Genomic DNA, 27,407 nt, shown 5'->3' on the forward strand with positions numbered 1-27,407 from the left:
TTCCTTTTTGTACCTTGAATGCTAAAAAGCATAGTAACTATCTTGACCTTGGGTTTTCTGGTATGATTTTATACCTCCATTTTATTTTTATGTGTTAATTCCCCTCAGAGCCTTTTTTTGGAGCAACTGAGATATAATAAAAGAAATAAGCAATTCTTTTGAAGATTTTATTTATTTGAGAGAGAATGAGAGAGAGCACAAGGGGTTGGGGTGGCTGAGGGGGAAAGGGGAGGTGACTCCCTTACCAGGCAGGGACCCCGGGATCATGACCCGAGCCAAAGACTGGCTGGCACTTAACCCGCTGAGCCACCCAAGCACCCCAGAAATAAGCAATTTTTAAGTAATTTTTAGTTCATATTGGAAACAGAATTTTTTGTGTGTTGCTCATTTGGATGTAAACATTTTTTTTTTTCCTAAGATTTTATTTATTTATTTATTCGACAGAGATCACAAGTAGTCAGGCAGGCAGAGAGGAGGAAGCAGGCTCCCCGCCGAGCAGAAGGGCTCTATCCCAGGACCCCGGGATCATAACCTGAGCCGAAGGCAGAGGCTCCAACCCGCTGAGCCACCCAGGCGCCCCTGGATGTAAACATTACCGAAGTTCAAAACTTATTTTTCAGCTGAAAAGCTTTAAAATTGACCTATATAACTAAATTTTGTATTGTTTTGTTTTCTAGCAGACTTTATATTTAAGATAGGCATAAAATCTTAGTGGTTATGGTAAGTTTGGGAGACGTTATGTCTGTTAGGGTAGGGTCCGTGACCAAAGGAGCAAGACTGATAAAAAGAGAAGGTCAAGCAAAGCTTTATTTCACGCCAAGCATCGAGAATCAAACCTACTGGTCAGGGCCGTCTCTTACAGAGAGAGCGAGGACTCCCTGCCTCACAGATTAACTTTTATAGAGCAAAGGCCATGTGGTTGAGCCTGGCCATATAGGTGGCCAATGAGATTGCAACACACAGAAAAAGCTGCACAGTCATGCTAGGTCACACATGGGTGGCCAATTGAATTACAGTTCACCCCATAGTAGCTATTTGAACTAGCCTATCACCTTGGTCAGAATTGGCACCCAAAAGGCAGGGCCCAGGTAGATAGGGAGACAGTATGCTTGCTCCACTGATTGGATGTCTCCACCTGGGCCGACTCATCTATTGCATTTGGGCTCTGTTATCAGGGACTGGTCGACCATATTTTACTGGTTTCCCAGACTTGCTTTTAAGTAAATTCCCCTGGAGGCGGGGGAGGGGCAGGGTCAGTTTAAGTTTTACTGCATAAACAACAAAATTACTGCTTAACCAAGATGAAATCGCTCTGGCTAAATAGGCCCTTAATGTCCAAAATAAAACCTTAATTTTAAAGGAAGAAGATAATATTTATTACATGCTTATTGTGTGACACATTTTTCTTAATCCTTATAAGAACCCTAGTTTATTTTTTTTAAGAGTTTTTGTTTCTTTATTGAGAGAGAATGAGAGAGAGAGAGCATCAGAGTGGGGAGGGTCAGAGGGAGAAGCAGACTCCCTGCTGATCATGGAGCCCAATGAGGGACTCAGTCCTGGGACTTCAAGATCATGATCTGAGTGGAAGGCAGTCACTTAACTAACTGAGTCAACCAGGTGTCTAAGAACCCTAGTTTAATAGATTATCCCCATTTTTCATACGGGAAAGCTTAAGCTCAATTATGTAAGATAGCTTTCCTTTGGACTAATAGCCAGTAAAAGTGGACGTGGAATTTGAATCATTTTTTTCTTTTTTCTAAAAGAAATTTTAATAGAACCTCTCTTATTGGTATACCTATATTGGCAAGAATTCTTTGTAATATAAGCACGAACTGTTAGAGCCTTTATTCTATAAATGTGGTGGAAATGTTTATCCACCCCTAGGAAAATGGCCTAAGGAAATAACCTTTTTTGTAGAGGCTTTTGTAATGCAGTTTCCAATGACTAGAATTTAAAAATAAAGACTGTACTCTGAGACATGAATTCAAAAATCAACATATACTAAGGGGCACCTGGGTGGCTTAGTTGATAGGGCATCTGACTTTTCATTTCAGCTCAGGTCGATCTTAGGGTCATGAGATCCATACCTGTGTGGGGCTCTGCACCAAGTTGGAGCCTGCTTAAGATTCTCTCTCTCTCTCTCTCTCTCTCATAGTTTTGGGTTTTCCAGAATGTCAGGTAAATAAAATCATATACTATATAGTCTGTTACCAGAGTTGGGTTTTTGTCACTTAGCATAGTGCATTTGAGGCTTATTTAAGTTAAGTATCTGAATGTTCTTTTTGTTGAGTAGTATTGCATTGAATCTGGTACAGATTATTAACAATCTTGCTTTTTCTTTTCTTTTTTTTTAATGTTCAGCTTTCCAGAGTGTTAGATCTTCCACCAGAAAACTTGATCAAGTCAATATCTGCAGTTCCAATTTCCAGAAAAGAGTTAAGTATTTGTAACAACTTAAAATGTTGCTGACTTTGTCGGTATGCAAAAAAAAAAAAAAAAAAATTGTTCTTCAATTTACAGAATAGACCTTGAAATAAACCATAAAATGTGTTGTAACCTGTTACTCCCATTCACTTAAATAGTGAAATAAAATCTGTATTTTACCTACTTTGACATGGCACATTAAATTAGTACTCTTATGATGTTTGATGTTTATGCTATTAATGATAATTATGGAAAAGTCTTTAAGGAAAATTAGGAACAAAGTCAAAATTTAATTCTGTGACAGCAAATAAAAGGACTAAGATTACAGTTAAAATTTCAGGGTTTGGAGGGGTGCCTTGGTGGCTCAGTCAGATGGGTATCTGCCTTCAGCTCCAGTTGTGATCCCAGAGTCCCTGCTCAGCGGAGAGTCTGCTTCTCGCTCTCTCTCTGCCCCTCCTCCCTGCTTCTCTCTCTCTCTCACTCACACTCTCAAAAAAAAAAAATTTTTTTTTTTCAGGGTTTTTGAAGGGATTTTAGAGATTATACACTATCTGTTGCTTGAACACTCTAGTGCTATATTTACCTGCTAGGGTTTTTTGTGGTTTTCAGGTTTTTTGTTTGATTCCATTTGAGAACGCCTGGTGATAGAAAACATAAAACCCTTAGTTCCTTTCATGGATACAGGAAGATATCTTTTGTGAGATTGGTCCTTCTGACTGATGCTTCTTTACCATTTGGCTAAAAAAAATTATGTACTTAAATAAAATGTCCTCTCAGTCAATTAATAATGACAAGAAATTAGCTACATAGTAGGCATTTAAACCCAAAGCTTTGGGAAGATATAATTATCATTACCATTATGTCTGAATATTTTGTCTCCTTAACTTTGTCAGGATTTCAGGAGAGGGTAGGATGAAGATTATTGTTCCAGGAATAGACAAAGAGTAAGTGGAAGAGGAAGAGAAAGGCTACATTTGGCCTTGTTGAAAGAAAGCATCTTTAAAGTGTCCTGCTGTAGCTTACTTTACAATGAGTTCTAAGAACAAAGGCAACCACAGACCAAGGGGATCTTCTAATTACACATCTATTAATGTTATATCTGAAGCCAGTTACCTATTTCATAAAATCTATAAATGGCATTTTGCATAATAATAAAATGATATTGAAAATCCCTGCTTTTTATTTTATGTGTCAGGGGCCTTTAATAAGCTAAACAATCTTGGCCCATTTTTTTTTTAAGATATTATTTATTTATTTGACAGAGAACTAGAGAGCATAGATAGAGCAGCAGGGAGAAGGAAAAGCAGGCTCTCCACTGAGCAGGGAGCCCAATGTTGGGCTCCATCCCAGGACCCTGGGATCATGACCTGAACCCAAGACCTCTGCTTAACCGATTGAGCCACCCAGGTGCCCCTTGGCCCATCTTTTGAAGAAGATTTTCTAAACCTGCCTAGAACTCCTTTGGGCAGTTCTACTTTAATGATACTATATTTCACTATACCTTTGGTTTATAGAGAATAAATATTGGGAAGGATCTCAAGAAAAGTATTTTTTTCTTCTCTCTCTCTCTCTCTCTCTCTCTCTATATATATATATATATATTTTTTTTTTTTTTTTTTTTTTTTTGAGAGTGAATACATGAGTGGGGTAGCAGGGGTGAGGGAGAGCACAGAGAGAGAAGGAGAGGAGAATCCCAAGCAGTCTCCATGTCTAGCACAGAGCTGACACTGGACTCAGTCCCACAACCCTGATATCATGACCTAAGTCGGAATCAAGAGCCAGACACCCAGCTGACTGAGCCACCCATGTGCCTCAAGGCTCAAGAAAATTCATAATGGTCTTTGTTGACCAGGTGGCTTAATGTGATGTAAAACAGAGATCATAAGATATTTTAGGTATATCCCTGAATGTCAAGAGTGATAAAAATGAAGTCATTTGTACCTCCTCTAAAATAGGTCCTTTTGTTTCAGTGACAGTGGATTAAACAGTGGTTTAATCACTTATTGTGCCCATGGAATCTCATTTTCTAGTTCCTTTTTTTCTTTTTTTTAAAGATTTATTTATTTATTTATTTATTTATTTATTTATTTGGCAGACGTAGCAAGTATTACCACAAGCAGGGGAAGAGGGTGAGGGGAAGCAGCCTCCCACCAAGCAGGGAGACAGACATGGGGCTCAATCCCAGGACCCCAGGATCATACCTGAGCCGAAGTCAGCCACTTAACAGCTGAGCCACCCAGGCGCCCCCTCTAGTTGCTTATTAATGTCAGAGGATGTTCTAGCTGGGTAATTACCTAGATGTTTGTACATCAGTTAAATTTTTTATTACACTTTGAACTACCTATCTCACAGAGATATAATAAAGTTATAGTTAAGTATTAGAAGAGGAATAGAAGAAGAACTAAAGAAGATAAAGTTCTAAATAAATACAAGTTGATACTTCTAATGTCTTTGCTTTATATTTTTAAAGCAAAACCCTTTCTTTCTGATAAAATTGTATTGAAGAATCCATAATGGTTAGTTGTTGTTGTTGTTGTTGTTGTTACACTAGTAATGTTTTAAAGATATTACAGCTTTTTCCTATTTTGTTTTTTGTCTCTAGAGAAGTAGCTGATTTTCAGCTCTCTGTGGATTCTCTATTGGAAAACAACAATGACCGTTCAAGACCAGATATTCAAGTTCAAGCCACAAGACTGGCAGAGAAGGTACTTCAGCACTATTATCTTTTTTAGACATTATAACAAACTTAGTAAAAAAAGAAAAAACTCTGCAGGCTATCTCAGGCATAATAATGAATTTAATAGTGTTGTTTTTGTTCAAGGCACCTTGGAAAATACAATTTAAATTCATTTTAGCCATGTGCTATAAGGTTAAGATGATTTTTCAAATTAGCTATAAAGCATTCCTCTTGAGCTGACATTGTTCAATTTTTTGATTAACTACTTACAGGAGGACTGAAGTGTTAATTAAATTTACAGATTGAAGCTGGATGGACTTCTGAATTTAAGAGAACAAGCTTGATAAATTAGAGCAGTGGGTTGCAATTTTTAAAATGAGTTTCTGAGAAGATGAGCATTAAAATATGAGAAAAAATGATTAGGTGTAAATAGAATCATGATTGCAGAGAAGAAGTGGCTAGATAATTTAATAAACTCATTCATTTCTAATTTCTCTGTTGGGTTTGGTATCTAAAAGGGGAATTGAAAGGATTGTAGAGAATGACCAAATCTAAATTATTAATGTAATACCATAAAAAACAGGGTTTTTAAAATACGGTTATTACATGTGACACAGAGGCTTCTGGGCACACTGAAGGATTGGAACAATGAAAGTCACTATCATAGAAAAAAATGTGTAAAGAATGAGTATAATAAAAGAGCTTTGATAGCTGAGTAAATATTTATTTGATCAGAAAATCAACCTAGATTTTTATCAGGAAGTACACGAGGAGTAGAATTTTTCTGATTACGGTATTTAGTTCCTTCCCCCATATCCTGTGAGTCTCAAATGTAAAGACTAGTGATTCTTCAGTGAAAACAGGTATCTCTTCAAGTTTCATGGATATATCAGGTGCTTAGAAATCTAGTTGGTTAAAATTTTAAGGTCTATTCAGTGAAGACCAAGTATTTAAATGATACCTATTTTTTGTGGGGGTACAAGTGCTGGCGGCGTAGGGCCTGACCGAATGAAATGTCCTGTGGCTCTTGTGCAAAGTGGGTGAGATAAAAAGAGTTCACTGCTTGTCAGGGCACATCAGGTTGGGGGGTGAAGTGATACTGGCTTCCTTCCATGTGAGGTGGAGAATTTGAAGTGAGAGAATGGGAAAGAAGAAGAGATTCTGAATATAGAGTAGTATTCTAGGCTAGAAAAGGAGGAAGCTTGTCAAGTGATAGAATTGAACAGATTGGCTAAGGCCCAGGTCTGGATTTAATGACAGAGATATGATGTACCTGCTGTGTTTGGACTCCAAAGTGATAGTATTAAAACTATAAATATCATTACGCTTGTTATATAACATACTTAATTTTACCTTTTTTTTTTTTTTTAAATCTTTTCAGCTAAAATGTGATACAGTGGTGAGTGAAATCAGCACTGGTCGAGGGACTGTAAATTTCAAAATTAACAGAGAATTGTTAACAAAGGTAAGAATGGATTATGTTCCAGCTATGCACCTTTACTCAGTCTGATTTAGCTACAGTGGTTTTCCCCCAGTTCTTAAACGTCACCTCCTCTTGCCTCAGAACCTTACACATTCTGATTCTCCTTCTTGGAGTGCCACCCCAAGTTAACTCCTGCTTACCCTTCAGTTCTTTATGTTTCCTGGGCTGTGCCTTTCTGTCCCCTTCATTTATGTGCTCTACCATCAGTGGGTATCTCTCCTTTGCAGAACTTATCATAGTTACTATTATACATCTTTTTATTTGATTAATGCCTCTTGCCCTTTAAATTAATTTCCATTAGAGCTTATAGCATCTGTTTTTCTCTCTGTTGAGAATGTTGGATCCCCAGTTCCTAGCACAGTGCCTGGCATGCAGTAGGTGTGAGATAGCTATAATTGAATGAATTAATGGACTCTATATTGAATGCCCAAAGAGTACTGCTGGTTTTAGCTCTCTGGTAGCCTGTAATCTATTGGTAGCATGAGATTTATACAGATGAAACTATAAGATAGCTTATTCTTTTAATAAAACAAGTATTAAAACAAAAGTTGGATCGATACAATAAGCATAAGAAAGATCAGAAAACTCAGGATGGCCTGGAAGAGTTGGAGAAATGATATAAAGGAACTGGGTCTCGTGTAAGACTGGAGGACAGGTAATCCTGGATAGGCAGTGGTATGAGATCTTTTGTTGAGAGTTTAATCTCAGTTGAAATTGAAAATTTATCATAATGCATGCTTTAGGCTGTTATTTAGTTTAGTTTTGTTTTTTAAGAAATACTGGTTTTGAGTTGGTCAGGCTTAGTAATGCTGCAGTCTTGAATTGAAAATTATTATAAAACCAAAATTTCTAATATAATTTCTCACCAAGATTATACAGATAATAGGCATTTGCCCATCTGCCCGATCAGTCTTCCGAGGGAGAGTTAGTGTTAATATGCTTGCCTCTAGATCCTTGAATTTTTTTCTTTTATCTTTTTATCCTTCGTACTTCAAGGAGAGATAATTAACCAAAATCAGTCACAAGGACAAAAAGGAAATTTGTTTTGAGCTTGTTGAAAAGTGACTGCAGCCTGTTAGGCTCTTAGTTGGTAACGTTTCATGTCAATTTAGTAAACCATTGAGTCTAATTTACCATTTCTAAATTAGTACTCTTTCTTCCGATTATGATCACAAGTATATTTTTTTAAGATTTTATTTATTGGGGCACCTGGGTGGCTCAGTCAGTTAAGCATCTGCTTTCGGCTCAGATGATCCCAGGGCCCAGGAATCAAGCCCCATATTGGTCTCCCTACTCAGTGGAGAGCCTGCTTTTCCCTTTCCCTCTGCCCCTCCCACTCCCTGTGCTCCCATGCACTTGAACACTCTCTCAAATAAATGGTAAATAGATAAATATTTATTTATTAGAGATAATATTTTATGTATTTGTTAGAGGGCATGAGTGGGAGGAGGACCCCAAGACTCTGAGATCATGACCTGAACCAAAATCAGGCACTTAACTGACTGACCCACCCAGTTGCCCCAACAGTCTCGATTTTTTTTTTAAGATTTTATTTATTTATTTGACACAGAGAGATCACAAGTAGGCAGAGAGGCAGACAGAGAGAGGGGGAAGCAGGCTCCCCGCTGAGCAGAGAGCCCGATGCGGGGCTTGATTCCCGGACCCGAGGATCACGACTCGAGCTGAAGACAGAGGCTTTAACCCACTGAGCCACCCAGGCGCCCCAACAGTCTCGATTTTTATAGAAGCAGAAATGCAGCTCACCACAGTGCCCACCAAACTCCAGTCTAGTTCATAGGCAGCAATATTTTACCTTTATAAATTTTCCCTGAGGTGGGAAAATGTACTATTAGATGAAGTTGCCTTTACAGCCACCTTGACTGAAAGAGATGTGTTTTATATATCAAGCAAGGCATGTGTTTACTTCTTTTAAAATGTCAGTGGCCACAAATTTTCATGCTTTATTATTACAGTGAACAAACTATGAGATTTTCTCCAATTTAAGAATGCACACTAGCTTGCTTATTAAAAGTATTCCCAAATCCTTCTCATTTGACAACACAGGGACAAGATCTAGTGCTTTGAGGTCCAGCTACTCTTTATCACCTGGAAATCCTCCCTCACTGTAGCCTTGAATGCCTGGATCTTAGTGTGATTTTTATTAAAGGAACAAGCAGATTGCTCACGGTAGCCCTGTTCAGTGTCACAGTAAAGGTACATCCTAAACTAATGAACACCCATAGTCAAAGGAAAATTGAATGTGCCTGGTTAAAAGTTGCAGTTTTTTAATGATAAGCCTTGTTTGCTCAAAACCTAAATTCTTCTACATCTGGCTTCATTATTTTCAGGTTTTAAAGAAGGGCCATTTGCATGTATAATGAATTTTTCAGATCACATCAAGAAAAAAATTCAACCCTTTGGGACCATTATTAATACATATTTTTACATATTAAAGTCATCAAGATTGACATGTAGCCAGTGACCTGTGTCTGAAACTTAATTTTCAAGCAGGGAATTATGAATTTGTCATTGCTTACACATGTACAAACTTAGCCTTGCATAAAACGTATCTGTTCACGCATTGCAACTGAATTAACACTGGCAGCCCCAGGAAATGATTAAATGTTAGCTTAAGTTTGGATCACTAACGGAGGCAGTATAATGTCTTCGTGTAAATCATCCTCAAACATAGGAGACTAGAATGTGAAATTAAAGACAGTAGGAACTGCCAAATCATTGGAACTAGATAATGAATTTTTCGAAACCATAAGGTGATATGACCAATTCATACATTGTGAAGAGCTGTCAGTTTGGTGTCAAGCTTCCACTTGTCAGTAGCTTACAGATGACTTTCAAGAGTAATTTAAAATAATAGTTAATTCATTTAAGGGGAGGAAAAAAAGAAAATATGAGTTTAACTAAAAAGGAAAAAATCAAACAAAATCCTCTTTTTTTAGTTGTGCCTTAAAAATACACAATGGATAACGTCATTTTTATTTTACATGTATACCTGTATTTTTTCATTTGCCAAATTCAACTTTGCATGCTCTATTAAAACTTAAGGAAAAAAAGAAAAAGAGATACTAACTTAAATGGCTCTGATTCTGCTCATTATTTTGCTAACTGAGCTTAAGCCAGAAGGCAGTAGATGCATTTAAGTCACATGTAGTGCCAAGTGGCTGAGAACATGGAAGGAATGATTAAACTCTTTTCAAGTATTGACCAAAAAACAAATAGGTGGTAGTAGCTTCCGTAGAAGTTCTTATAAGAGCATCTTACATTTTAACGTACTTAACGATGAGTAGATGGACCTCTAGCTTATTCATCTATTGGAATATCAAGGAACTTTACTAGCTCACTGACATTCTATAGTTTAAAACTTTTGCCACTAATTTCATAAACTTCTTCTTATTATTTGCCAGGGACTATATTACTGAAATCTAAAGATAAAGTGGCCTGTGTTCTGCCCCCAAGAAGCTTATGATCTAAAAGAAAAGCATAAAAAATACCAGTGTAATGTGTAGTGGATATGATAATGTGATGCATGATACAGTGGAGGCATGTATAAGCTGCAATACAATGTAAAGAAAGGTACACATAAGTCTAAGTTGAGGAGTGAACAGGTAATCTTCAACTGGGCAAAAGTGGATGCCACTCTTAATATTGGGGTTGTGGATTCAAGCCCCATGTTTGGTGTAGACAGTCCTTTTTTTTTTTTTTTAATAAAGATTTTATTTAGTATTTGATACAGAGAGAGAGAGAAACAGTAGGAGAGGGAGAGGGAGAAACAGACTCCCACTGAGCTGGGAGCCTGACGTGGGATGCGATCCCAGGACCCCGGGATCATGACCTGAGCCAAAGGCAGACACTCAACTGACTGAGCCACCCAGACACCGGGTACAGACATTACTTAAAAGCAAAAAAAAAATTTTCTAAATCTTTAAAAAAAACAAAAAACAAAAAACGACAACTATATCTGGGAGATATAAATGCAGGCATTCAGGCAGAGAAGATAGCCTGGGTCAGAGTACAGAAGGTCAAGAACATGGCATTGTCTGGAAATCAGTGGTGATAGAGTATGGTTCACACATAGGATGGCATGGGGGAGGGTATGAAATTAGATAGTGTGAAGGGCCTTATATGCCCTGCGTTAGAATTTCAGCTTTTTGCCTCCGTCATCATTTTCCATGGTGTGTTATGTGTACCACAGGTGGTATGTTTGATAATTTTTTAGTATTACACTAATAAAATCCACCTCATTTTTTTTTAAAAGATTTTATTTATGTATTTGACAGAGAGAGATCACAACTAGGCAGAGAGGCAGTCAGAGAGCGAAGAGGAGGAAGCAGGCTCGCTGCTGAGCAGAGAGCCCGATGCGGGGCTTGATCCCGGGACCCTGAGACCATGACCTGAGCCGAAGGCAGAGGCCTTAACCCACAGAGCCACCCAGGCACCCCAAAATTCACCTCATTTTAATATTATATATTTATTACCCAAAAAATAAGACCCTAACACTTCTACCTTATGGTTTTTATGGATGTTATAATGTGCCATTTAACAAATCAGTTTTCTTAAAATTATGAAACAAAGACGAAATGCATGTAAAATAAAAAAACAGAAATTGATAAAATCTTTTAGATGTCTTGGAATCATTGAAGGGTTTAAGTAGAACATAGATCTAATTAAATTTACATGTTATATAAGGAGATAGTTATGTATTATTGTTTTGTTGTGGTTTTGTAGTGGTATGGCTGACAGATGATGAGGGTCTAAACCAGGACAGAGGGGATAACTATAACGATAGGCAGTGGCAGGTGCAGGATTTGGTGATTAATAGGTGGTTGATTATGAAGGTTGAGGGAAAAGGGTAAAACTTAGGTACTCCCGGGTCTTTGACTTGGTTAGCTGGGTGAGGAGGTAAAGTTCATGTAGATAGAGAATGCAAAAGGAAGAGGAGTATATTACATTGCACATCTCAGGCACTTCAGATCTTTGAGTTGGACATACCAGTATATGGCACAGGAAAGATTTTATTAGGTAAGTAGTAGTTGAAGTCTTTGGACTTTATATTTAGGGGACGTATGAAGTAAGGAGCTAGAAGCAAGAAGGAAGCACAGGGTAGGGAGTGGGGCGGCATGCAGTGGAAGAGGAGCCTGCAAAGGAAACTGAGAAGTAGAAGTCAGTAAAGCTTAATACCCTTAAAACCAAGGAGGATTAGTGGTTGCAAGAAGAAGAGTAGTCATCAGCTAAGCTGATGTTTGAAAAGTAGTCGCCCTGGGGAGGGCAGGTTAGGGTGGATGATCAAAAGGGACTCTAGACTTTTGCCTTATTCGTTTAATTTTTTTTAATTTTACATAAAATGTACTCATAAAAGTAGTACTGCATTAAACAATTTAAGCATTCAGTTAGGTGTGCCAATTTTTTTTAAAGATTTTATTTATTCATTTAAGAGAGAAAAAGCACAATGAGGGAGGAGGGTCAAAGGGAGAGGAGAGGGAGAAGCAGGCTCCCTGCCTAGCACGAGCCCGATGTGCGGCTCTATCCCAAAACCCTGAGATCATGACCTGACCCGAAGGCAGACACTTGACTGAGCCACCCAGGGGCCCCAGGTATGGCATTTCTAATTCTGACTTTGAGAGCCCTTAGAGTGAATAGTAGAAAAGGAAGCTCTAGGTAGCAGAGGGATCAGATTGTCAATGGAAGGTTTAGAAGTGGGGCATGTAAGATAGTCCTTCATTGAACTTGCTTTTTTTTGTTTGTGCTAGAGAAATATCAATGAATTAAGGGTCATTTGTACAGGGAGAGCTTACCTTCCTGTGATTGGAGTCTACCATCCATTACATATAAAGGGATGGAAAGTGACATGGATGGGTAGAATGTTAACTTTAGAATAATCTGACTCTGAATTCCTCCTCACTAATATTTACCTCCCTATTTGCAGCCTTGTCAGCTATTGTCTTGGAGTAAATAATTAACATTTAATGGGCCTCTGAGGTATGACAGGCACTGTTTTCTTTAATGTCTCTATATGTTAATCCTTTCTCTCTGTGTCCTACTATATAGTGTGAATGAAAGGAATATTATTTCTTCTGTTCTTGTACAACTATATACTGTTTCTGAACCTTAGTTTTTGCATCTATTAAATGGGAAATGTCCATTTTTAAGATTGTGAGGCTTAAAGATAACATAAATGCATCTGGACTTTAACCTAGCACTTTTTATGCTTAAAAGTATTGCTTTGCTACCTTCTGCTGCTTTGTCTGCCTTTTCCATTAAGTGGGCATCTTAATAAACTCTTAAGATAGTAAAATTCTTCACATCATAAGCTACATAATTAGGACTCAGAATCCAGTTTGTGAAGCAAAACCAATGTAAGAGTAAATAGCCCATTACAGTAAATTCAAACCCCTAAACTAAAAAATAAATACATTTATAAATAAACGCATCACACCATTAGCAAAAAACAAAGTATGAATTTTGTGAACCATATAACCTATGTACATTTCTAGAAATGAAACTGGAATATGTTTCGGTTGTTTCTGTTAGTTTTCCTTCTTTTTTGTTTATGTAGCCAGTAGGCATTTGAATTACAATTTTGTATTTGTTTTCTACCATTTCTTGTCATCCTTAGTAATACAAAAGTAGCAGTGTCATGCAGTAGTTAACACATTAGCTATGGTGTGAAAAAGGTTTTGCCATGTAGCCTAATAGAGTATGATGGTGAGAAAGTTATTTAACTTCTCTGTGCTTCTCTTTTCTCATTCATAAAAAATAATACTTATCTCCTAGGGTTGTTGTGAGGAATAAATGAGTTAATACACAGGAAATGCTCAGAAGTGCCCAGCATATAGTACGCATTCATTAAGTATTAGATGCTCCTTCTGGTTTTGGGTTACTGTTTGCTGTGGGACTTTCAACAGTTATTTAACCTCCCTAAACTTCAGTTTCTTTATTTGTATAATATCTATATCATTGGTTCTTGTAAGAATGAATATATGTGATGTATAAAAAGGGCACAGAGCCCCCATAGATGTTAGTTCTGGTTATTACTGTTTTGACTAGCATTAGCAATGGAACATGGTGGTGCTGACAATGCTGTGAAATTCTGAGTTCTGTAAATTAGAATGAGTAAATGAAGTAATTAAGAAAATTGCAATTTTTTTTTGTTAGTAAATTCCATGCATTTTACTTTTCAGACAGTACTACAACAAGTCATCAGTGATGGCTCAAAATATGGATTAAAAAGCGAGCTTTTCTCTGGTCTTCCCCAGAAGAAGATCGTGGTTGAATTCAGGTGAGTGCCTACTCATGTGTTGGTTAGTCAAGGTAGCTGGGCAGGTAAGTGTTTTACCATTATCATCTGGCGCCTCAGGACATAACACATGGAAAAACAGAAAACCAGTGAGATTATATTATTTTCTTAATATTACAGTGAACTGATCACTGTACCGCGAATAAAAATTTTAGACTCCAATAAAAAAAAGTCTGGTGATTATGTTTTTTTTAATTAAGTATTTAATAGTTAATTTTAGGGTTTTTTTTTAGAAGAAATACTTATTCCATCTTTGTAGACTCTTAAATCCGAGGTAATGGTTACTACAATATTAAGAATTTTAAAGTAATGTGATTACCAGAGAACAAAGCCTTGTGGTATTTGTAATGTAAACATTTTTTTTAATTACAGAAAACTAGCTTTAAGTTTTAATATGCCTCTAAATAATCCTCATTACTTCCTGTTGCACTGTCAGTATATCTATCTAGTTTTTGAGCTGTTTTTAGGCAACCAAAACAGAAAGGGAGCACTTTCAGAGTATAGCTGACCGGTTGACAGCTCATGGAAAAGATCAGAGATACTGTATTGTAATTGTATTTGCCTTCCTAAAAGTGAACGAGTCTTGATGAACTGTTTTCCCACTTGGAAAGTTAGAACTTGCTGTACCCTTTTATTTTCTTAACTATATATTCCTGTGGAGAATTTTTTTAAAAAATGATGAGGGAATTATTTCAGATTTCCTAATTCTTTTTTTTTTTTTAAGATTTTATTTATTTGACAGAGACCACAAGTAGGCAGAGAGGCAGGCAGAGAGAGAGAGGAGGAAGCAGGCTCCCCACTGAGCAGAGAGCCCGATGTGGGGCTCGATCCCAGGACAGAGGCTTTAACCCACCGAAGGCAGAGGCTTTAACCCACTGAGCCACCCAGGCGCCCCCAGATTTCCTAATTCTTTATTAGGACTTATTGTGGTAACAAACTTAGTTATGGTCAGCACCCAGATAACCAGAGGCAAGAGAAGGTTTTATATATTCTACACTTGTACTGTCTCTGCCACTCTCAAAAAAGACAGACTCTGAGATTCAGTGAACTTGTTTATGGTAAGGACTGATGGTGAATAAACTCATGCTCCTACTGAGTAAACAAATATTATGGATAAATCTTATACTACCATTACACCCCAATCATATTTTAAGTTGAGTTTAAACATTAGTTGTATCACAGAGAGGAGAGGGACTTCATGAGGTCATCTTCACACCAGAGAGGAATTGCATGAAGGCCATCCCTCAAAGAAAGTTGCCTGCTCTTTTTCCTCAATGAAAGTTGTGTAACAAGCTACTCTAACATTTAATACAGGAATTGGCAAATTTCAGCCCATGGGCAAAACCCAACCTGCCATATGTTTTTGTAAATAAAGTTTTATTGGAACATAAGCTTGCACTTTCATTTACATGTTTACTACAGTGGCTGCTTTGATACTACAGTAGCAGTTGAGTAGAATTGAATGGAACAGTTGAGATAGAGATCTGATGGCCCACAAGCCTAAAATATTACTGTCTGATTCTTTAAGGAAAAGTCTATCGACTCATGACTAGTGTCTTGAGACAACCATTTTAATGTTCATGACCCTTTAGATCTTGAAATCATGGATGGCTTAGCGCAGTGGTTCTTTGACTTGCATGTTGTCATTTGTAGTTCTGGTCATGTGGAAACTGTACTGGGGCTAGAAATCAAGGTGACTTATTTACTTGTCTGGCAGCTTACCTGAAGGCTGGCCTGGCATCTCTCTCTCTCCCCAGTGTCTCTCAGCTGCCTTACTATTTTTATTTCATAGTATTTTATTGTCATTTTATAAAAAACAACTTTGTAGGCAACAGCACAGAGGATCATAGGGGAAGAGAGGAGAAAACTGAACAGGAAGTTATCAGAGAAAAACCATAAGGGACTCTTAACTAGGGAACAAACTGAGGGTTGCTGGAGGGGAGGTAGATGGAGAGGATGGGGTAAATGGGTGATGGGCATTAAAGAGGGTATGTGAAATAATGAGCACTGGGTGTTACACACAGCTGATAAATTGTTGAACACTACATCTGAGACTAATGATGTACTATATGTTGGCTGATTGAATTTAAATAAAAACATCTGTTGCCATGAATAATTTAAATTAAAAAATAAAATCGACTTTATTCTGCTTACTTTGGTCCTCCTTTTCTAGTTTCTTAAAGGAGAACCTTAGGTTACTTACTGGTTTGAAACCTTTCTTCTTTTCTAATACATTCCATGCTGTAGATTTCTCTGCTGTAGCTCACAGATTTGCTATTTAATTTGCTAGGGGTAAACTTGTTTGTTCTCATTCTGTCAGGGATCACAGTCCTTCACCATCCAGTTTATAAAACTAGTGTTTCATATATTTTTCTGGTTTTCTGGTTGTTTAAGGCAGAAGGGTAAATCCCATCCTTATTATTCTGTCTTGGTGGGAAGTGGAAGATTCCTTGTTTTTTATCCTATAGAAGGACATTTGCTTTCTTCCTCAATAATGATTAAATGAGCATTCTTGTAGTATCATAATTTCATAATTGTGCACATATTAATATAGCATCAAGTATTTAAATTATAATATCCTTTATATAAATCTTTAGAAATAGATCAAAATTAAGTTCTCATTTTACCACTTTTATCCAGCTGTGTTCAAGTTAACTTATTATTTTCTAATATTGAGAAACCTGTGTGAAATTTTCAGACATATACAGAACACAACAGTATAATTAAGTCCCATATCCTTTTCACCCAGATTCAGCAGTCGTCAAGATATTGCCACATTTGCTTCATTATCCTTTTTCCATGTTGCTTTAGTCCCCTCATCTGTAAAGTAAGAGATGAGGGCACCTTAGCTTGCAACTCTTATGAGTATTAAATGGGTTAATGTATGTAAAGTGCATGCAACTGTGCCTGTCAGGTAGTGAGTGCTCTAGAAACATTTGCTGTTGTCAAATTATCGAGTACAACTTTTGATAGATAATACCCAATGTAAACAAAATTTCTTTGGGGTCAGTAAATTTTTAGAGGATAAAGGGTTTACATCTAGTACACAAAGTTTAATTCCTAATAATCTGCATTGTTTTTGTGTCAGAAAAATATTTCTGAATTTCTTCATCCTTTTTATCAGTCCTTAAATGTATCTGCTTCCTAAGTGTGCCATTCTCTGTGTATGGTACTACCTCATGAGTGACAGGATCAGTTTCACTAAGGATGATTCTTTCTGAGTTCTAATTTATCATTGCTCTAAATTTCTAATTTTTCACTTATCTTTGCCCTAAATTACCAAAGGCCTTAATCCCCAATTATTAAACTGTGGAGGCATGACCTAGTTGATTTTAGAACTCTTGTTCTTAGAACAGAAATATAATTTTTGGAATTATTTGCAGTTCACCCAACGTTGCCAAAAAATTTCATGTTGGACATTTGCGTTCTACCATCATAGGTAAGTGTCATTAGTTTCATACGAAACACGACTTTGGGGCAGTATTTTATAATGCATTGTAATGGTTTAATGCTCTAATAACAGTAAGACAAAAAACAAAGTTCAAATTTATATGAGCTTGATGCTAATTAAATATTACATAAAATGGGAAAAATTGGTTTAGAAGTAAAAAAAAATTGTTTCAAAACCAAAAGGTTAACTCAAACTGATTTTAACTGTTAGGTTTGTTAATAATTTTAACTTTTTAAAAATATGTATGCATATAAAGAAGATCATATAAAGAAGAAAGATGCAAAATGAAAATAATTTACATGGGGATGATAATAATCCCCCCAGGTTTTTGGTTCATAGACTTTGTTTTAAAAATAGAAATGGTATTATATATTAATTATATCTCCATTAAAAAAGAAGCTCAGTCTCAATCATTTGAGTACTAACTGGAGCATTCAAGAGTGGAAATTGAAATAAGACTGTTCTAAGAAAGATTGCTATTGTACTTCATAGTTGTAATGTTCAGTGTAGCTGTATATACTAAGATTTTCATTTATTTAAAACATGATGTGATGCAGTAGCCCAATTTGAAACTGCAGTTTCAAAGAATTGAAAGAGACTTTGAAGTTTCTCATCTAGTGTATCTTCTGGTATGCAAATCTATTACATACTTGAGGGAGAGCCATTTAACCTGTCATTTGAATACTTTTAAGAGTTGAAGCAGCCCTTACTTTGTGGCATAGATCGTTAATGAACTGGAGTCACCTGTCATTGTTGGAAATACCTTGTGGGGCATTTTAAGAGATAAAATGACAGGACTTGATTTTAAAAAGAATATAAAAAACATACTATATATGAAAAGCTACCTACTCAGGCCAAAAGTAAATGATGGACAGAGCATAGTAAAGTTGTTTGAAAGTTGTTAAGGAAAATTTTGGACCAGTAAGAGATAATACTGGGAATTCATTTACCATGTCTGAAGTTTTCATGTATTAGTTCAGTTAATTTCATAACAGTCATATTTGTTACACCTGTTAACTGTGGTCTGTGGAAACTCATATGCCGAAAGTAAATTTTCCAAAATCATTCCAAAAGCCTAGGTTTGTGTTATTTGGTTGGTTTGCAGGATAATAAGTTGCTAATTTAAAAACTAATTAAAAATAGGAATATAGTATTGAGTAGTAGCTGAAGAAGGTTGCTGTTGGAACTACGTATGTAGACTGGGAAAGTCTAAAAGTAGGGAAGCTGGAAAAGTAGCTGTTGTAATTTAAGTCAGATATGCATATTGGTGAAGGATTATTTGGGGAAAACTAAATCCACTGTTGGAAAAGCAGGCAAGTATTTATTACAGGATGCTGAATAGTTTGCAAAGTTGTTGGAAGTGCTGAAGAAGTTTTGGATTAAGTAACCTAAATGACTCCCAAAATCATACCATAGAGCTTGGCCATGAAGGGAGCTTCTGCCTTTTCTGTAGTCCCTTCCAGTGACAACCATGCTGCCATAGTCACAGGAAGCTGCCATTAGACCTGTCAGGCCTTCTAGAATTCATATTAGCAAAAGAGGCAGCCCCATACCCTTTCAGTTCCCGTGGAAGTCATATGACAGGATACTGTGCTCTCTATTAGTGATGCCACCAAAAAAACAAAACAAAACAAAACAAAAACAAAAAACAAAAAAACAAAAAAACCTCCATACTCCACAGCTAGCTTATCAGGAAAAAATAGAAGTAGCTCCCCTTTCACTTCATTTCTGCCTTCTAAGTCTCATGCACAGTGTATCTGAATGTCCTAACATAAGGGCACAGTAGGAGAGTAGAGGGGATGCTGAATGTCAAACTAGTGTCAGCAGTATAAGAAGATGAAGTTCTCGAACTCCCTGGTACTCTTAGGAGCAGGCATGAGGAGATAGACTTAAGTGATTCAAAGAAGGAAGAGTGAGCTATCAAGAAAAGACACAGTATGGCTCAGGCTCTTTAAGGCTTAGCCAAATTATTTCTTGTTAATTACTGAGATTCTGTTCTTTTCTGTCTTTGAAATTGTTATTCTAACTTGTATTCCCAACTCCCATGGATATTGCTGAAAATACTGTTCTTGTGAAAATTGTGAGATTCTTTGGAATAACTAACTGCCCCCAAACTAATTCTCTACTCCCTTTCCTAATGTAGATGAAAACGCCATAATGAATATTTTAGTAAAAAAAAATTGAGTTGGCAAATTTTGTAAAAAAAAATTTTCTGTGTTATGCTTTGATAATAGAGAAGCACATGGTTCTTATGCCAAAATGGATAACAAGAATGAGAAACTGTATTTTGTTGATTACTAGGAAATTTTATAGCAAATCTCGAAGAAGCATTAGGACATCAAGTAACCAGAATAAATTACCTTGGGGATTGGGGCATGCAGTTTGGTAAGTAAGTCTGAGATTTGATCTTTCATTTCACTGTTAAGTTTAATTTCTTTTAATATTATGTTACTTGATCCTGACAGAGTATAGGCAGAATCCAGTAGATAAAGTAGTGCCTCCTACCTTTTTTTTTTTTTTATGGCTCTTTTGCATAAAGCTTGTTTTCTGTTTGTTAGAGTAATTCTCACTACACAGATAAGTTTGAGAGAGGAAACTTCACACATTCAGAGAAATACCTGAAAAATACAGGCTTTTGTGGTTTTAATAAAGAAAAGTAGCTTACATTTGTCAAATGCAAAAGTGAATGTACTAGGAAAGCAGGAAGTCTAGCTATATATACCCTTCTCAATTACAGCCCTGCCATTTTTAGAACAAGTGAAGTCCAGCCTCCCTGGGCCATCATACGTGGAGGGTTATCTGTTAGACGCTGTGGCATAGAGGAAAAAGAAAGTGGAATACTTTGGCTCCTTCTAAAATTGTACAGTGGCAGGAGGTCAGAAAGGAGTAAGACCCAAACAGCTAAATGCTGTAAATTATCTGTAATGTCGTGAGTTTACTCAGAACCATTCCTTGCTCATAATATACCAGTAATCAAGGAAGGGCAAGATAAAATGAAGTTGCTAAGGTAGTAAAGTACTGGTAGTAGTAGCATGTGAAATGCAAGCTTTTAAAAACCTTTGGCAACTACTGTGTGTGTTTTAAGATCCAGCCCTTGTGTCACACAGATAGACCCTTGCCTCCATCTCACATGACGACGTTCCTAGTAGCCAGCTGTACTCAGATATGCTGGTATGTAGTCTGTTCTTCATTTGTGTGCTTCTCTCCCCTGCTAGCTGATCTATTCCTTGAAGGCATGGACTGTGTCTTCATTATTTGTGTGTCCAAAGTGCATGGCACATAAGAAGAACTAAGAGTGATCAATGAATCTGTTGTGGGAAGTATTTTATGGTACTAATCCAAAAGAAAGACTAGATAATATTTTAAAGCTTCTATAAAGTGCAAGATGCACTGCCAGTTCTAAAGTTCACTGATACTGTTATGTTCTGTCCTATCTAGTGAAATGAAATCAAAGTTTCCAAAAGACGGATTTATCATGATCTTCTCTTTCATTTCAGTTAATAAAAATCTCTTTTAGACTCTAAAAAGGGTAGAACTTAAACCAGTTATCAGTGCCATTAGTATTCATTGTGGGGAAATCAGAAAACATGCCCTGCATTTTAAAGACCCACCTGCAGTTCACAACAGCTGGTAGTCAGAGGTTTAGGCTCGAGGCTCAACAGTCAGATTTAATAGATGGTATCCACTTTACATTAATTTAACCGATTTATGCATTTCACAGGCATTAGCAAATATGGTGATTTTAGTATTCTTTAATTTTAGCTTCAGGATTTTATTATTGCAGTGTTTCCTCTAAAGGACTGCTATGGTTAATGATCTGTCACCATTTCCATTATAACCATCATTGTTGAAGAGTTTTAATTTGGGCTGTTTCAGCTATCTCATATTGAAAGTTGGCAGATAGTTTCTAAGCACAAAATTAGTTTTTGAAAATATATTAGGTTGAATGTTAAATGGAGATTGGCCTTTACTTTTCCTATTTCCATTTTTTAGATACTCTGGGCATCTTTCCACATTCTGCTCCCAAGACCCTGAATCATAATCACATTTGTTTCTGCTTAAAGTGAATAGGGCTGGTATACTTTTCTTCCATAGAGTTGTAGAAACAGATTGGTTTTTAAAATAATTGAACAACCTTTTATTGCTCTTGACCCCAGGCTGCATATATCCTTTCAAACTGAAATCGTGGTCATCTTTTAGCAAGAATATCTTAAGAGTATAAGTACTCATTGTCTGTTACCTCAATTATTATTAAAAAAAAAAATTAAGGTTTAAATTAACACTAACCCAGAATGCTGAACTTACCATCAGAGACCAAAAAAACCATTGACAAATAAGAGACAAATACATGGCCAGATAAAAAAGAATTTTGTTGATTGGCCACCTTGAATGGGAGAGGTAATCAGGTATGTTTTGAGTTTTATCTTTTATTATTTTCCTTCAGTCATTGGTTTAAGAACTAATATTAGAACACCAACACAATTTCTACCTTTGTTTTATTTTAACACCTTCAGGTTTAGTAAGAAAGTTCTGAAATCACTTCCTATCAACTTGTTTTCAGAAATTTTAAACATCCAGTTTCTAGAATCATGATGTCCTTCCCTAGGAGAGCTGTTTTATTATGTCTGCTAGGGAAGTGTTAGGCACTGTTAGTACAAAGACAAGTTAGTCCTAGACCCTACCTTTTATGACTTCATAATCTGTTGGTGTCTGTGAAGTTAATTGCAGTGATCTATTCAATATAGTGAATTTGTGGTTCGGTACATTGAATTTAACTTACACGAGTTTATGGGGTAGCTGAAGATGATGGCATATGTTTGCAGCACTCTCAGGACATATAATTATGAGAGCTTGATCTTTTGATACAACTGAACCTGTTCCCTGCCATGTCTGTTCTCTACTGTGCCATTTTATAATGTTTTCATTTATGGATTATTGTGGTAGGTCTTCTGGGAACTGGCTTCCAGCTGTTTGGCTATGAAGAAAAACTTCAGTCCAATCCTTTACAGCATCTCTTTGAAGTAAGTTGGCAAGAAAGAATAGTGGAAAATGTCTTAACTTATTTTTTTCAGAGTACTTTGCAGATTAATTTTTAATCCCAGAGGTTTTAAAAAACCTTCCTTAAAACAGGGAACCGAAACAATTGAAAATGTTTTTAGTTTACTAGGGAGTTCTTTTCCTTTTCATATCCAAGTGTTTGTCTTTTATTTCTGTTTTAGTTGATTTGGGACAGTATTTCTCTAGATATAGAGTTGTCTTAGAATAAACATGTAAGACAATAGCTTCAACACAGATTTCTTTAATTTTTTCATCATTGCTATGTAATTGTAGCTGCCTTCATGGCAATAACTATAATTCATTTAGAATTAAAAAACATGAGTATATACTTTTTCCTCTTGATCTGCTGTGGTTGGAAGGTACAGAAGTTTCTCCGAATTTGTGTGTGCTTTTTTTCATTTCTATCTTTGGGCTCCTCCTGACTTTTGCCCAGTGTGAACTCCTTCCTTTTTCTGCCTCATTTAGTCCTTGGGTACTTTGATTCTCTGTGCTCAGTTTTTCCTGAAGTTCATTAGTAAAGGTCTTTCTGTCCAATTAATCTCCAGGGATGTGTTTCCTTTTCATCGTCCTAGTTGTTATCTCTGTTGCTTCTGGGCCTCACAAAAGAAACACCAGTACAACATTAGCTGTGTTGGTGCTGTACGGGGAATCGACTAAAGCTCTCATTCCTGTGTGTGAGGAAGAGCACTTAGCAAAATAATGCTTTGCTTCTCTAGCCAGTGCTACCAAGAATGCTTCATCATTTTCCTTATTGTTTTTTTAAGATTTTATTTATTTATTTGACAGACATCACAAGTAGACAGAGAGGCGGGCAGAGAGGGGTGGGGTAAGCAGGCTCCTTGCCAAGCAGAGAACCCGATGCAGGGCTCGATCGCAGGACCCTGGGATCATGACCTGAGCCGAAAGCAGAGACTTAAAACCCACTGAGCCACCCAGGCACCCCCATCATTTTCCTTTTTGATAAGTGATTTTTCTCCTGTGGCTTTGTAGTTAAATTTAACAAAAATCACATTGTAATGCTTAAAGACCTTTAAGGGTTTATAATTTCCTCCTGAGTCCAGGCCTGCACTGCACTATAAATGTCTACATTTGGATTTAGAAAAGTAATCAAAAAGATTTTTTTTCTCTTTTCCATTGAGTTTTATTGATAAGCAAGAGTTTTAAAATTAATAATTCTTTACGGTTGTTCATAAGTAAAGCATGCCACCTTCGTGCCTGGAATTTTTATTGTATTATTTTTCAAAACTTGGAAATGGCAGGTATTTTTTTTACCACAAGCTTAATGAACCGTTCTTCAGCTCTGAGCCAACATAGACACTGATGCCACAGAAGATACAAATACTCGCTCAGAGATCTTATGTCATTAGGAGAACATTTTAAAGAATTTAGAGTACATTTGAGTACTCTAAAATTTGAGAGTTCCTATTTTCCTCTTTCTCCCACCCTACCTCAGAGGTTTTATTTAATCCTGAAAATAGTAAGTCATTGTTGCTCATAATATTTTAAATATTTTAGTAAAGTCTGTTTTCACTCCATAGAAACTTAAATGTATGTTTCTTTGTATTCAGTATACAGATATTTGTATTCTGTATACAGATCTCCAGGGTTTGGAGACTCATAAAAAGCGGGAGATTGCATCACTGTATAGAGGTTGTTAATTGATGGATGCACACGAGGAAGGAATGAGGGTAGAGGCACTTCTGTGAATAACTGAAACCTCAAGGAACAGTGGCATTGCTTTCATTAAGTCTTCTTTTGCCTAGAAGCTTCATAGGGAAGCAACCTTTATAAACAAAAGAGAACAAGTCTAATACAACCACCTTGCTGTTTGTAATAAAAGAGAAATCCATTAGGTGCTAACTGGCTCTCTTCCTCCTTCCTTTGGAGGACGGAAAAAAGATGCAGAGCCTAAAGTGGCAGCCACCAGGTTATTTTATCTTTGTACTAATTTTTGCAGACCCAGTTTTCATTTTAAAACTATAATTGTCATTGCAGATTACCTTCAACAAAAACATGTAGCGTAAATGAGGATTTTTTTTTTTTTGAGCTTGAGGCATATATTAATAAATTATTTTAGCCTGTTCCTAAAAGAAAACCTGTACCTTGGTTGGATCCCTGGTTTTTCCCATGTGAAATTGTAATTAGTTGTAAGCTTTTTGAGAGGAAGGACCATGTTTTCCTCATATTTTATTGTCAGCCCCATAGATTATGCTTTGTGGTTAAATTTTGAGTGAATTTGATCTTATGGATCTTTTTGTCCCTTTATCTTCTATTTAAACTCTTCACAGTATAGGGAAAGAGAGTACATGCCTCAATATCATAAAAGCCATTTATGAAAAACCTACAATGAATATCATTCTAGATGGGGAAAAACAGAGTTTTTCCCCTAAGTTCAGGAACATGGCAGGGATGTCCACTCTCACTACAGCTGTTCAACATAGTACTGGAAGTCCTAGCCTCAATGGTCAGACATCAAAAGGAAGAAAAGCATCCAAATCGGCAAAGATGTTGAACTCCCACTCTTTGCCACTGATGTGATATTTTATGTGGAAAACCCAAAAGATTCCACTTAAAAATTGCTAGAATTCATACAGGAATTCAGTAAAGTGGCAGGATATAAAATCAGTGTGCAGAAATCAGTGCATTTCTATACACCAATAACAAGACAGAAGAAAGAGAAATTAAGGAGTCAATCTCATTTATATTTGCACCCAAAACCATAAGATACCTAGGAATAAACCTAACCAAAGAGGCAAAGGATCTGTACTCAGAAAATCATAGAACACTCATGAAAGAAATTGAGGAAGACACAAAGAAATGGAAAAACGTTCCATGTTCATGGATTGGAAGAACAAATATTGTGAAAATGTCTGTGCTACCTAGAGCAATGTACATATTCAGTGGAATCCCTCTCAAAACACTATCAGCTTTTTTCACAGAACTGGAACAAATAATCCTAAAATTTGTATGGAACCAGAAAAGATCCCAAATACATTCCTCAGAACCTGACTTCATTACGTAGTGTACTGATGAAGAACCCAAGGGCTCGACCCAGGATTCTAGTACAGGCTGTCTGGCTCCCAAGTACTCACTGCATTGCCATGCCCTCCACTGGCATTATAGAATGCCTTTGCGGCCCTTCATTTCCATTGGTTGTAATAACTTAAATAACATTTCCCTTTTTCCCATCCTCAAATTGCTGTACCAGGAGCACAATTGATAGTTTACTTGTCACAGTTTCAATCTTCCGGAGTATCTGTTTTGAATTTGGCCGTGGCCATCAACTGGCAGTTTGTGGCCTGCCTCCCTCTGAGTGGCACCATGATCAGTATCCACCTGGTTCAGTTTCTCAGTTTTTGTATATAGAAATTACAGAATAATTTTAGTATTTCCTTTCTATGATGAAAATATTTAACACCTATAATCATTTCTCTACTGAATTCCATTTTTTTGCTTTGCTTCATTACAGTTTTTCTGTGTACCAAAGTCATTTTTTTCACCATGTTGTCTGGCTGTATTGTGTGTGGACTTGGGACTTCGGTTGATCAACATGTAAAACCTTTTATTTAGATTTGTTGTCATGAAATGGAGAAAGTGGTTTTAGAATAGTTTATCCTCCCTGAATTAGCTAATAAGTTAAATAAGTAATATATTTACTCTTCAGAATTCACAGTATTGGTCAAAAAACCATAAAAGCTTTGGAACATGTATCAAAAAGCCTTTCCACTTTCAAAAAGTAATTTCTTTTGTTAATAAGTTAACAAGTATTAAATCCAAATCCTGAGTATTGGGATGTCATCATTTACTTTTTTACCCGTTCTAATGATAACTTTTCAGAATAATTTCTCTAGGTTTCTTCTAGGTTTAAACTACTTAAATGGACCTCTGGGCACCAGAGTGGCTGAGTTGGTTAAGCATCTGACTCTTGATTTTGGCTCAGATCGTAATCTCAGAGTTGTGAGATCTAACTCCATATCAGGCGCCTGCTTAAAATTCTTCCTCTGGGGGTACTTGGGTGTCTCCGTGGGTTAAGCCTCTGCTTTCAGCTCAGGTCATGATCTCATGGTTCTGAGATCAAGCCTGGCATCAGGCTCTCTGCTTAGCGGGTACTCTGCTTTCCACTCTCTCTGCCTGCCTCTGCCTACTTGTGATTTCTCTCCTGTCAAATAAATAAATAAAATCTTTGGGGGGGAAAAAAAAGATTCTCCCTCTGCCTGTCTCTCTCTCTCTCAAAAAAAAAAGAAAAAGAAAAAAAAGAAACATACTTGAATGGACCTTGGTAACATCTAACACTGTTTTAAGAAGGTATAATCCAGTCTTTTTTTTTTTTTTTCTACAGAAGTTTTTAGGACTTGACTCATTGCATGTTGCTTATTAATAATGGATTTTGATAACCATAGAAATGACTCTGAAATATGAGCAGCCTCTCATAGAGAAAATATTATGCCAGTAAGTATGCATTAGCACTGTATCCTATCACTGGCATTCATAAAGGTAACCTGATATATTAACACAATAGTATAAATTTTCTCTTAAGTTCATGATGACCCCGGAAGTATTTATTATTTTACCCTTTTCCTTTTTAAAATGATTTGAGATAATTATAGTGATGGGCATTTAATTTAAAAAAATAGAAATTCAGAGGATAATATATTAATATATTACTAGGTAGCAGTATATCAGAGGTTTGACCCTGAGTTTCCCTTACATATCAGTAGCAAAAAAAAAATGAGTAGAAAATAGGGCAAGATCAAAACCCCAAATTCATGAGTGATAATAATTATTGCTGTCACCTTTTTAAATGTGGAATAGTATCTGTCCGTCAAGACACCATATTTTACCTAGCTTTAGATTCTCAAAAAAAAAAAAAAGTTTCTCAAACTTAAGAAAGTAATTCAAGACTAAATCAATTCTAGACATAGGGGATTATTTATGCAATTAGAAACTTTTATAGACTTGAATTCAAGAGTTCTTTATTGGTCAGGTCACGTTACTTTTCTTC

At 36.5% G+C, this 27,407-nt stretch overlaps 1 protein-coding gene across 3 annotated transcripts in view; it reads left to right on the forward strand.

Annotated features, from left to right (window-relative positions):
* Nucleotides 1-27,407, forward strand: part of RARS2 (arginyl-tRNA synthetase 2, mitochondrial) — a 61,974-nt gene that overhangs the window by 13,993 nt on the left and 20,574 nt on the right. For 2 of the 3 annotated variants that reach the window (XM_082730614.1, XM_082730613.1), the window contains 7 exons: nt 2,362-2,435; nt 5,027-5,129; nt 6,483-6,566; nt 13,781-13,878; nt 17,280-17,335; nt 19,649-19,732; nt 22,292-22,368. In XM_082730614.1, the coding sequence (XP_082586740.1) occupies nt 19,723-19,732; nt 22,292-22,368 (87 nt within the window). In that variant the 5' untranslated portion in view covers nt 2,362-2,435; nt 5,027-5,129; nt 6,483-6,566; ... (1 more) ...; nt 17,280-17,335; nt 19,649-19,722. The remainder of the gene's footprint in view (nt 1-2,361; nt 2,436-5,026; nt 5,130-6,482; nt 6,567-13,780; nt 13,879-17,279; nt 17,336-19,648; nt 19,733-22,291; nt 22,369-27,407) is intronic. The other variant, XM_082730615.1, reaches the window with a different exon arrangement.

The sequence above is a fragment of the Mustela nivalis genome (genome assembly GCF_964662115.1).
Source record: "Mustela nivalis genome assembly, chromosome: 5".
NCBI classification, from domain to species: Eukaryota; Metazoa; Chordata; class Mammalia; order Carnivora; family Mustelidae; genus Mustela; species Mustela nivalis.